General features: G+C 42.3%; 1 protein-coding gene across 8 annotated transcripts in view; it reads left to right on the forward strand.

Moving 5' to 3' along the window:
- Positions 1-12,597, forward strand: part of Unc79 (unc-79 homolog, NALCN channel complex subunit) — a 236,261-nt gene that overhangs the window by 153,356 nt on the left and 70,308 nt on the right. For 4 of the 8 annotated variants that reach the window (XM_029484464.1, XM_021178826.2, XM_029484459.1 and 1 more), the window contains 5 exons: positions 3,227-3,513; positions 6,791-6,973; positions 7,289-7,451; positions 9,887-10,036; positions 10,707-11,927. In XM_029484464.1, the coding sequence (XP_029340324.1) occupies positions 3,227-3,513; positions 6,791-6,973; positions 7,289-7,451; positions 9,887-10,036; positions 10,707-11,927 (2,004 nt within the window). The remainder of the gene's footprint in view (positions 1-3,226; positions 3,514-6,790; positions 6,974-7,288; positions 7,452-9,886; positions 10,037-10,706; positions 11,928-12,597) is intronic. The other 4 variants (XM_021178827.2, XM_029484463.1, XM_029484462.1 and 1 more) reach the window with 1 other exon arrangement.

Here is a 12,597-nt window from a genome sequence, read left to right on the forward strand (position 1 = left end):
ACTCCACTTCAGAGTTTCTGCCAGTTACTCCATTCTGGATATGCTGTGGAGAACCGGGTCCACACTAAATGATAGTAGCCTAACTCTGCCTCCAGCATTATAATGATGTCAATATGTTCACTTACAGAGACAAAAAAAAATCAAACTTTTAAACATGCATCACTATGGTTAAGGAAGATAAAGGAACCACAGAGACTAGAACTGAAGACTAATGGCTGTTCTAACCATGCCTTAGGAGAATGTATTGAGGGTATTTAGTTTCGAGACGGAAACTTTACATCTTTTATAGATAATTAAAGTGGTACTAAATAACAGTCCATCCAATTGGACAGCTCATTTTTCATAGGGCTTTGATGGGTGCCACCTTTCCTTAGGAAGGGTCTATCTGTCATAAGCCCACTCTATTCTCATAGAAGATGACAAGCCACATGTAGGCTTGTAATGTCCAGGGTGGGAGGAGCAGATTACTGGCGTAAGAAACAGTGTTTTCCTTTATGCACGAGGATCAGTGCATTTAACGGCTTGTTAAGGGTGTCTCATCTTGACTGTTGAGGGAAGGCAGACTAAAAGCAGCAAGCGTCAGTCACTCTGGAAGGAGGCCACATAAGACATGACATTCAGCCATCGGAGAAATACGGTTTGCTGAGAATTTTAAAAATATGTGCCCCTGTAGCAGGGAGGAGAGCCTTGGAATAGTTCAGATGAAGTTAGACTAGTTGTTTCCCTCGCCTGTGACTTGAGACAGAGTGAAGTGAAGGCAGGGCGCTCTCTGTTCTGAGGTCCCTAGCTCATTGGGAAAGAAATCAAAGTAGTTTTAAACCATTTCCATGTCCGTTTAGGAGTCAGGCTTCGCTAGACAAGGAGGAGCCAGGCATGGCTGAGAGATGTGTGCTCTCCTAACCCTGCACCCCAGAGCTAAAGGAATTGAGTGCTGGTGCCCTCTGTAGCAGTATTGCTTGCTGCTATAGTAACCGGAACCACTTCTACACGCACACAATTGTCACACTTTTCTTTTTATCAATTTGCCTGAAGCAGTAATATTATTGCACTTGTAAATTCATACTCCAGAAGGAGGAAATCAAAAGTAGGTCTATTTTCCCCCCTAAAGTATGCTTTTTTATTTATGTGTGTGCAAGCCTGCTTGTCTGTGTGTGCACCACATGCATGCAGGTGCTGCAGAGGCCGGAGGAGGGATTTGATGTCACAGGTAGGTGACTGTGAACTTCGTGGTGTGGGTGATGGGAACTGAACCCTTGTCCTCTGCAAGATCAACAAGTGCTCTTATCTGATGGGCCAAATCCCTGTGCCCCCAGAGACATTTTTAAATGGTTTAGTATATATATGTATGTATTGTTTTCAGAGATTTGTATAAGAATTGCTTTTGATCAAATCTTACAAATATTCAGTTTAGAGTTAACATGGGATGATGTTGAAAATTGCCAGTCTTTCACCGAAATAGATTGTTCCACATAAATTGATTTGTGATAAATGCCTCTGTGTAATGATGCTTATGGGCCACTCATGTGAGAAACAAAATCTTAGGTGCTTTAAACACGATTTTTAGTGGGGAAAACGTCTAAGGCATGTTGCATGTATGTACATTGCATGTATGAACATTGCATGTATGCAGTATGCATGCCTTCATGGACAGACACATAAGACAGGAAACGTTAATATCTTGGGGCCGTAATGACAAGTGTCAGACAGACGGCCCCCCTCTATTAGAGGACCTTAGGTTTAGCTGCTTCTGCCTCCTCTTTACTTGTTAACCATCTCCTCCTTGTATATCCCTGGTGGGCAGGTCAAAACCCTTCTGATGACCTGAAAAAGTAGCTATCCAAGGTTTCTGTCTTCCAGGTGGGCTGTGTTGAAGGATAACAGCTAACTGTTGATCGGGTGTTATTTTATGCCACCGTCCCAGAGGGAAGTGGCTGTTAATCAGCTCAGTTCTTCACTATAAGAAAACATTTCTTTTATCATGCTTCTCTTCATGGGGTCCTCACAAATTGGAATTTTTCCAGACTAACCGGCCCATTGGTAGCTATAAATTGCTCCCTAGATCTCTGTCGCATCATTTTCACCATAGCTATAACAGATGCAACCAAGGCTGGGCTTGTGAAAGCTTGTACCCAATGCTTGTCCTCACGCAGCAGCATTTTTTTCTCACATGAAGACATGAGGATGCTGGTGTCCACTCTAACCTATGATACAGAAACTTACATTTAATTCTGATTTGGAAATTCTAATGTTGTTTGTCAAAAGGACAGGGTGCAGAGTGCTTTGACTAAACCCCAAAGCAAATAAATACAGAAGTAAGAAGACTCACGGAACCTGACCATGGAGTGGAGGGGGGTGGGGCAGGAGGCGGGGCAGGCTGGAAGTCTGGGGCCAGTCAGCTACAATCAGCAGCGTAAGAGGAAGCCAAGGACTAGGCTGCTTTTTCTTCCATGTGAACCCCCAGCTCTTTTTCATGTGCTGGTTTGTTTATTTATTTATTTATTTATTTATTTATTTATTTATTTATTTTAATGTATTTGAGAGCTCCTCTCTTTCTCTCTCTCTCTCTCTCTCTCTCCTCCCCCCCCCCCCGTCTTTCCTTCCCCTTCATGTCTCTCATTACATACTGCAGGGCTTATCATTGGCCATTTATAATTCAGACAGTACACGAGGCTGAATCTCTCAGCATTTGGAAAAAAATATTATTTTTTGCCCCAGCTGACTCATGAACATAATTGAATTGAGACAATAATTTAAATAAATTTAATAAAAATCCCCCAGCAGATCCTTTTATATTTAGTGAAATTTAGCATCTGTGGTTGATCTTCCAAGCATATGGTATAAACCGGGCAGAGTCTTGGTCCCTCAGGGTACTACTTTGCACAATCCTATTAAGAATTGCTGAGTGCAAAGTTTGCTAGGTGTTTGCCTGACCCTTTGAGGACAGTGTTGCTGTATATATAGTTCCTCAGCTTTATTCCATGCCTGTCTCACTCCCGAGAGTAACTTGTTTACTTAGTAAATGATGGAGCCAGCAGCGTCTGTTCCAGGAATGACACTTTGCTGAGGAGCAACATTGTGTCTTTAAGTTTCTCATCTAAACAGACCTTTAACTAAGTGGTAGAAGTGGAAAGAAAGGTTGGTGGTTTGTCCATGTCAGGTGATGACTTAGTGTGAACGTGCTTGAGGGAATTCGGCTGCACACTGATTGTGTTTCTTACACTGACAGGACAACAGTCTCCGGAAAACGACAACACCATCAAGGACCTGCTCCCAGAAGATGCTGGCATTGATCACCAGACTGTTCACCAGCTGATCACAGTGCTCATGAAGTTCATGGCCAGGGATGAAAGCAGTGCGGAGTCAGACATCAGCAGCGCAAAGGCCTTCAACACAGTCAAGAGGCACCTCTACGTTTTACTTGGCTATGACCAGCAGGAAGGATGCTTCATGATCGCACCCCAAAAAATGCGCCTGTCAACATGCTTTAATGCGTTTATTGCAGGAATTGCCCAAGTAAGTGTAATAATGCTTTCAGGAGTCCTGTCTCAGTTTTTGATAGAAACAATATGCCCCGTTCCATTTAGAGAATGTTGAGTGTAAAAGTTTGTTCAAATTACTTAGTAAGGCAGGGGTCTGTAAAGGGGAATATAAAGAAGGAGGAGGGATTAATAACTTTGTATTATAAAGGAAATGTTTGTAAGATATACGTAACACAGCACTGAACCACTGGAAGTGTACAGTGGCCATAAGATAGCTCAGCTAATGTGATGCCTGTGGAACAAGCGTAGGGACCTGAGTTCAGGTCCTCAATGCCCAGCGGGAAGGACAGGTATGGTAGTGTGTAGCTATAACTCCAGTGCTGGGACAGTGGAGACAGAGAAGTGCCTGAAGCTCATTGGCTAGCCAGCCTAGCTAATTGGTGAGCCCCACATTCCATGAGAGACACTGTCTAAAAGAATAAAGTGGAGAGGGGCCTAGGAAAATACCTGATATTGTTTGTGACCTAGTTCTATACACATCTGCACATGCATGAATGATTGTGAGCACATGTGTAAATACATGCTTGCTCCCAAACACATATACACATATGCTGCATGCACTCAGACATATAGAAAATATTCACAAATGTGTAAATACAGAGAGAAAGAACTCACACTTACACATATAAACTCTATTTGCTTATACACACACACAAACACACATACGCACACACAGACCTCACAAACATACGTATACATCTCATGTGCTTATACACACACACACACACACACACCTCTCACAAATACATACATATATCCAATGTACTTTCTCACACACAAAAGGAGAAACACACACACATACAGACATAAAAATGTGCATAACACACCTCATGCACTCTCACACACAGACTTTTAAGAAGGAACAGGCTTATTACTATGCAGTTATCACCACTATCCATCTCTTAAAACTCTGCCCAGTAAACAATGAGAGGTCAAAGTGTTTTTGTTTGTTTGAGCGGGAGCCTGTTTAACATTGGGCCCTCTTTGGCCCCAGATGGCAGATCTGAGTTAAGATACATTGTTTCCACTACACTACCACCCCTGGCTTCTCTGCGTTTGTGTGCTCCTTCTGTGAGCTGTATTATGTGCCTTGGCAGATGTCACCTGCATTCTTTTTAGGCCAGTGATGAGCCCTCACATTGCTCTGGACTCCTCACTACCCTAGTATAGTAACTCAGCTGAGCAATATTCACCCTCGGGTGTACCTTAGCAGCACCCTGATCGATGCTTTTGGATGTGAGCCACAGAGGAGGATTACTGGATCCTGGGCTCCATGTGTGTCTAATTAGACCAGTAGTGCACATCTCACCCTCTTGATTTGCTGCAGCAGTTTGCAAAGGTGTAGAAAGACATGCGCAAAGCTCAGTTTTTCACCATGGTTATCAGTTTATGTCCATATGTATCTTCTGCTTGTTTTCTCCTGGGCAATAGATTCTCTTGTGTGTGTGTGTGTTTGTGTGTGTGTGTGTGTGTGTGTTACAGTTAATACTCTGTATGCATCTCCATCAGCATCTGCCTTGTGGCAGGGACTCAGCAGGCAGCCGGCATTACCAGTTTCTCCAAAGACTGTCATATAGTGAACTAGAACAAGCAAAGCAGGAGTAACCTGCGGACAGCTACCCTTGCTAAGGCAGAAAGCTGGATATGTGTCATTCTACAAAAAGTCACCTCCCTTCCCCGCTTTGTCCCCTCTCTGAGTCTACACCACGCATGTTTACTTTAGACTTCTTACTTTTTAAACTTAAAAAGTTTAAAACACTCCTCATGAATCTGTGTCACATCTATACATGCCATGTATATTTACACACTCACGTGTGTGCGTGCACACACACACACACACATTTGTAACTAGCTATATATTTTTAACGCTAACTTTGACAACTTTCTTGCATGCATTTTAAAAAAAATTCTTGTGTGCTATAACATACATGTGAGGCCAGAGGACAACTTGTAGATTGATTCTCTCATTCTACCACATGGTTTCCAAGGATGCAACTCAAGTTATCAGGCTTGACAGCAAGTACCTTACCAAATGAGCCGTCCCACTATCCTGACACATTTTTAAAATAATAAAACTGTATGGCCAGGAGTGGTGGCGCACGCCTTTAATCCTAGTACTTGGGAGGCAGAGGCAGATGGATCTCTGACTTTGAGCCAGCCTGGTCTACTGAATGAGTTCCAGGATAGCCAGGGCTACACAGAGAAAACCTGTCTCAAAAAAAAAAAAGAAAAGAAAAGAAAAGAAAAAACCAAAATGAAAACCAAACCAAAACGTTACAATTCCCCCAAACAACAAAACCAAACAGACAAGAAGTGAGATGACACAGACCTGCAATCCCAAAGATTGCACTTAGAAGGCAAAAATAGGAGGATAATGAAGAATTGGCTAGCCTGGGCTACATGAGACCTGTCTCATTTTTTAAATACAACATTATATATGCTGATATACACATAACTTTAAAAATCAAATGAATAATTATGAAGTTTGTATCCTAGATATAAGATTATATCATTTTCTGTTTAATGGCTACAAAGTATTCCTTTATACAACTAAGATTTTATTTATTTTGCTTTTCTTGTTTGTTTGTTTATTGATACAGAATATCACAATGTAACCCAGTATCCAGTATGTAGCCCAGGCTGGCTTCACAGCCTTCTGTTTCAGTCTTCCAAGTTTTAGGATTACAGCATCAACCACCATGCCTGGCGCAAATAACATTTAACTAATTGTTTAGCGTGGAGATAATTTTCAGTTTGACACACAAAGCCATGCTGAATGTCTTTATACAAACATTTAGGAACCCTGATCTGATTACTCCTTCAGATTCATTTAGCTTCTGTGGACATATACTTTTTTCTTAGTTTTGGATGCATTTTGCTAAGTTGCTGTTCTAGAAGATTCTACAACTTTCTGTTCTTGCGCAATTTGTCCAAACAATCTCATTGCTCTTGATGGTTAACACCAGGGTTTCTTTTCATCTAGACTAGCCTAGTCATAGTTAGCTGTTGTAATAGGTATTTTAGTAGATATAATTTGATTTTTAATACACAATAAAGTAAATAGTTAATTAGATTAAAACTATCAATTTGCAAGCATTACGATTTATCGTGATGGTCCCTTTCATGTATACTGTCTATTAATACTGATATTTCGTGAGGTGTCTCTGTATGCTATGATGGCTCATTTTTTTTCCCTTTTACTTCTGGATATTTATAGTTTTCTTTCAGTTACTAATATTCTTCTATTTCAGGTTATGGACTATAACATTAACTTGGGCAAACACCTTCTCCCCCTCGTGGTTCAGGTGCTCAAATACTGCTCTTGTCCTCAACTCCGGCATTATTTCCAACAGCCACCTCGCTGCTCCCTCTGGTCCCTAAAGCCTCACATCAGGCAGATGTGGTTGAAGGCCTTGCTCGTCATCCTTTACAAGGTGAGTGGCTGTGCTCCCTCTGCTGGGATGGACGGTTCTCTTAGGGAGTCCAGTGCTAGGTGAACACCCATCAGATAAGGATTCCACAGGATGAAAGCTTAAGGCATCGCTGTGATGTAGCCCTAGTTGCCGTCAATGGTCTGGTACAAGGAGAGACAGGGAACCCTCTAAAACAAAGTGTGGTCCTAAGCCATGTTGTTACTTTCTTGCGCGTTTCTCTAGTGCATGGGAGATACGAGACTAGCCATCCAGTAGGATGAGCGAGGAAACGTATCCTTTGAAATAACCACTTGTATTTTCTCCCCTGTTGAACAGTATCCGTACAGAGACTGTGATGTCAGCAAGACCCTGCTGCACCTGATTCACATAACAGTGAATACACTCAATGCGCAGTACCATAGCTGCAAGCCCCACGCCACGGCAGGACCGCTGTACACTGACAACAGCAACATAAGCAGATACAGCGAGAAGGAGAAAGGTACTTCCCAGAACTTAGCTGGGATACGTAATGTACATCCGGACAACAGTTGTTATGTTTTCTAAGGAGGGTGAGGAACACCCCATATATTCTTATGAAGAATCCCGTCAGACGCTAAAACAGTCCCTTTCCTATTTGGTTAATTGTTCAATTCTCTCAGGAATGTTGCTTTCCCTTTTGAACTAAGTGTTCAGAAGTCCAAAATAATAATAATAATAATAATAATGATAATAATAATAATAATGTTAGCTCTGCTATTTTCTGGCATTTGATTGGAAAGCTTTTAGAGCCTCCCATTGCACGCTGGAAACATCTTGCCTTTGGGCTGTGATCTGCCTGAGTAGGCAGTCAGTGGAATCCTCATTTCTGGGTCTCTAGTTTGCCCTTGAACTTTGTGCTCACAGATTTTGAATTCAGTCTCAATTTCCTGAAGTGCCTTCCCAAAGCTCATTATTCAGTATGGAGTGATTGAAAGGCACTGGAGACGAAGGACTTCTGGTGTATCAGTTTAAGTCTTTGTCCGTGTTGATGCTTTTCCTCAAAGGCAATGCTAGGATGGGATGCTAAATTGGGTGAAGGCCCAGGTGAAAGATGAAAAACCAAGGTTTGTATCTTTGACACATGTCACAGTGTAACTAGAATTATAAGCGGTGACATCATCGAGTCTAATCCTGGGAGAGAACCAACTGTCTGATGACCTTGCAGTATGAGAACAGCAAGCAGTCAGAACTGGGGGATAGGGGGAGGTGCGGGAAGGAGCTGGGCTAGTGGCCAGTAATCCACTGTTTGTTGCTGAGAGGTCCAAGGTACGGGGTTTGGGTTGCTTCAGATAAAGCTGAGGACCAGCTAGGATTCTGGTACCAATCAGATTCTCCTTGAAGAGCATGCTGTTTGTCAGCTGAGGTCTCTGGAAAATTCCTTAGATTCATTTACGCTATGGGCATTTTCCGTGTGCTCAGCATTCAGACAGGCCAACCCCAGGTGACTTCCTGGGTAGGAAGGGACAGCTTCTTGTCCTCTCGTTTTTATCATGGAAAAGAGTACAATTATTCCAAAGCTATGAAATGCAAGTCACAATTGCTATTTATTTAGAAAACTAGTTTTCAAAAGAGATTTTTTTTCCTAAAAAAGAAATAAAGTGGGTCATTTTGATGCATTTCCCCAGAAACCTGGGAACTTGATGGAATGTCTCATCTTTGTGTAAGTTCACACAGAGCTTTGTATCCATTTGATTGTTAATGTTTTTTTTTTTTAATTTGATTTAAAAGATTTCTACGGTCCCATCAACTAAAGTTTAATGCTTCAGGTTCCATTCACTGTAAAATTCTTGTGTGTTAGAAGAGAATTGGTCTTTAAACTTTAGGACTGACCTTTCCCTAGACTCAGGAAATCTAGACCCAGTATTGTCATCAATCAATACGCTGGGTCACCTCTTGTCACATGTAGGGATCACTAAAGCTGAGACATTGCTGTCCCAGAGATGCTGAACTCAGATAGTGGATAATTCCATTTACCGGGCTGTGATGTGCACATCTCTGCTCTCTCTCTCCCACTGCCCATATGTGCCTTGTCCTTTCAAGAGGATGAGAGCATACACTTTGGGAAGAAAGTGTTAGGGTTTGTGGCATGATGGATCTTGCTTCATTTACGTGTTACTTGGATTATTTTTACCTAAAAGCAGCCACGTAGGGATAGAAGAAAGGATCTCTAGGCAAGCTTTGTAGACCTCAAGCAACCAAATGGTCTTAGAGCCCAGGCTCAGCAGAGCCAAAGGGTTTTTTTCCCCTAGGATCCGTAAAAATCTATTGCAGATAGGCAGTGAGCGCCACAGAGGAGAGTCTTCTAATAGGAAGAAATGTGATTTTTTTCTGTTTTATTTTTCCTTCGTTTACTCTTTTCAGTCCATAATCATCTGTGGAGCTTCTGAGATGACAAGTGGCTTTTCTAAGCTTTTTCTGTGTGTTGTGTGTCTCATTACCAAATGTAGAGTACAGTATTTTGCATTCACGAAGCATAAGGTGCATGTACTGTTAGGCTGTGTCTATGCCAGTTCCCAGATCGCAAGAAGGCATATGTATATTTTAGAAAGGTCAAGAACCACTCCTGTTAATGTCCTCTTTGTCAAATTAGCCTGAAAACAACAGGCGAGTTTAAGCAGTGTCCAGACTCCTGGATGAAGTGCTGACATCTGTGTAATACTTCGCTTTTAAGGTTAATGGGCGCATGCCCCAGGGAAGGCTCTTGCGGACCACCGAGCTGCTTCTCACAATGCTGCCCGCCATCTTTGAGAAGGTGATGGGCTGCTTTGTAATAGGTTCTGCTGGTGCAGCAAGCACCTTGACCATCCCAGAATGCTTTCACTGAATGCTCGTGTAGACACAGCCTAAGAGAGGGTAACCTCCTAAGTGTAATTTTGACTTTCTCTCCCCAATTAGAAGAAGATAGTGTTTTTGATGAATCTGATATTCATGATACACCTACTGGACCCTGCAATAAAGAGTCTCAAACTTTTTTTGCAAGATTGAAAAGGATAGGCGGCAGCAGGATGGTGAAAGGCCAGCCAGTTGGGATGAATGTGCAGAGAAGTATGACCCTTTTCCTCTTAGTAGTTTCATGCAGAAATGTTGTACTCTACTGTTTGTTTGGGGTGAAATCTTAATTTTATTATGTTACTACACATTTTGATACTGTTGATTTTTATATATATGTATGCATGAGCAGTATGTATATATATACATACATTTATATATATACGCGAGTTAACAGACACGTCATTAATGTCATGATTGTCTTCAAGGGCCATTGCTTGGTTTGATTTGTTGCGAAATGTTTGCTTCTCTTCCACACAATTTGAATACATGTTCTTAGATCTGCCTCAGCCAAAACAAAACAAAAAAACAAAAACAAAAACAAACAAAAGACCAAAAGAAAATAAACAAAACACCCAAAACCAAAACAAAAGAACCCTCCTCTCTAATGTCTAATGAAATATCAGAGCTGAGGAGCTACCTCAAAGCTTGATTTTTTGGAAATTCGATCGTAAAGCATCACTTGGGCTTCTTTTGTACCCAAGTTTCCCAGTTTTTGAAATCAGAATGAATCTTACAAAAAAAAAAAATGGCCAGAAAGTCAGTTTTCCCTTCTGGTAGAGCTGGGTTTATAATTATGAATTATGCCAATTGTGTGCCCAAGTATGAGGGGAAACATGATAGACTCTCCAAGGGAACTAGTACTAGCTCTTTCTGTTTTAATCAGGTGAAATAGAACTGGCCGAATATAGAGAAACGGGTGCGTTACAAGACAGCGTTCTACACTGTGTGAGAGAAGAAAGCATTCAGAAAAAAAAGCTACGCTCTTTAAAACAAAAATCTCTTGATATAGGGAATGCAGACTCCCTCTTGTTTACATTAGATGAGCATCGTAGGAAGTCCTGCATAGATCGCTGTGACATAGATAAACCTCCTGCCCAAGCTGCTTATATCTCACAACGGCAAAACGACCACCATGGACGGTCTAGACAGAATTCTGCGACGAGGCCCGACAATACTGAAATCCCCAAGAATCCAGGCACCGAAGGTTTTCAAGAAGTTCGAAGGCCGGTGATACCAGAGGTTAGGTTGAACTGCATGGAGACGTTTGAAGTGAGGGTTGATTCCCCAGGAAAGCCTGCTCCTAGGGAGGATTTAGATCTGATAGATCTGTCCTCAGACTCAACGTCGGGGCCAGAGAAACACTCTATACTGTCCACATCTGACAGTGACTCTCTGGTGTTTGAGCCTCTCCCACCTCTCAGAATAGTCGAAAGTGATGAAGAAGAAGAGATGATGAACCAAGGGAATGGTGGTGCCTTGGGTAACAATGCTGCCTCCTCCCCCTCCATCCCCAGCCAGCCCTCTGTTCTCAGCCTGAGCACAACTCCTCTTGTGCAGGTGAGTGTAGAGGATTGCTCCAAAGACTTTTCTTCCAAGGACTCAGGAAACCACCAGTCGGTGAGCAATGAAGATTCTACTATCGCAGCTCTGGATGACCTCACGGACTCTGAAGAGCTGTCAAAGTCAGAGGAGCTGAGAGAGTTTGCCTCTGGCAGTCCGCTAACGCTCAAGCAAAAACGAGACCTCCTTCAGAAGTCATCTGCCGTCCCTGAGATGTCAGTGGACTATAACCCAGAACCCAGCCCGGCTGAAGAAAAGCCAGGGCAGACGCCAACGTCAGGGGCCAAAACTGTGCTCCTCAAAGTTCCCGAAGATGGTGAGAATCTTATAGAAAGCGAGAAGCCCAACACCAGTGCCGAGTCTGACACAGAACAGAACCCTGAAAGGAAGGTAGAGGAGGATGGAGCGGAGGAATCAGAATTTAAGATTCAGATCGTCCCCAGGCAGAGGAAACAAAGGAAGATTGCTGTCAGCGCTATCCAGAGAGAGTACCTTGACATCTCCTTCAACATCCTAGACAAACTGGGTGAACAGAAGGACCCAGGTAAGCCTGTATCTCTTCTTTCAGACCTTCAGGTTTGTGCATCTTACTTGGTAGGGTTTTGACACAAAATATGCACCTAACTGGAAATCTTATAATGTCAGGGCTGACATTATAACTGCTCCATACCCACTCGGAATCCATTCTGCTCACCACAACGTGCTGGATTCGGATGAGGCTGTACTGGCTCCATCAATGTTCTGTGTTTTTTTTTTTTTTTTCTAATTTTTACATCAATCTTGACTGTTCTGGGTAGTAAGAGGCCATGGCTAATTGATACCTGGATATTTTAAAAGTAAGTTTGGCCTCCCTAAACCAACAGAAGATATTAATTTTGCATTATTTTTATTTTCCTTTTTCCTTTCTTTCTTGTTATAATTTGCTTTTTGTTTCTGTGATTAAAAACACTGCCCGAAAACAACTTGTGGGAGGAAGGGTTTATTTTATCTTATGCTTTCAGGTTACAATCCATCATTGAGGGAAGTTGGGGCAACCATTCAAGGTGGGAATCAGGAGGCAGGACCTGAAGCAGAGACCATGGAGGGGCTTGCTGAGTTACTGGCTCATTCCCAGGCTCAGCAGCCTTTCTTATCTCCGGTTGGCACTGCCCAGAGTGGTCTGGGACCTCATACATCAGTTAGTAATTAAGAAAATGACCTTACAGACATGCCAC

The sequence above is a fragment of the Mus caroli genome, chromosome 12 (assembly GCF_900094665.2).
Source record: "Mus caroli chromosome 12, CAROLI_EIJ_v1.1, whole genome shotgun sequence".
Lineage (NCBI taxonomy): Eukaryota > Metazoa > Chordata > Mammalia > Rodentia > Muridae > Mus > Mus caroli.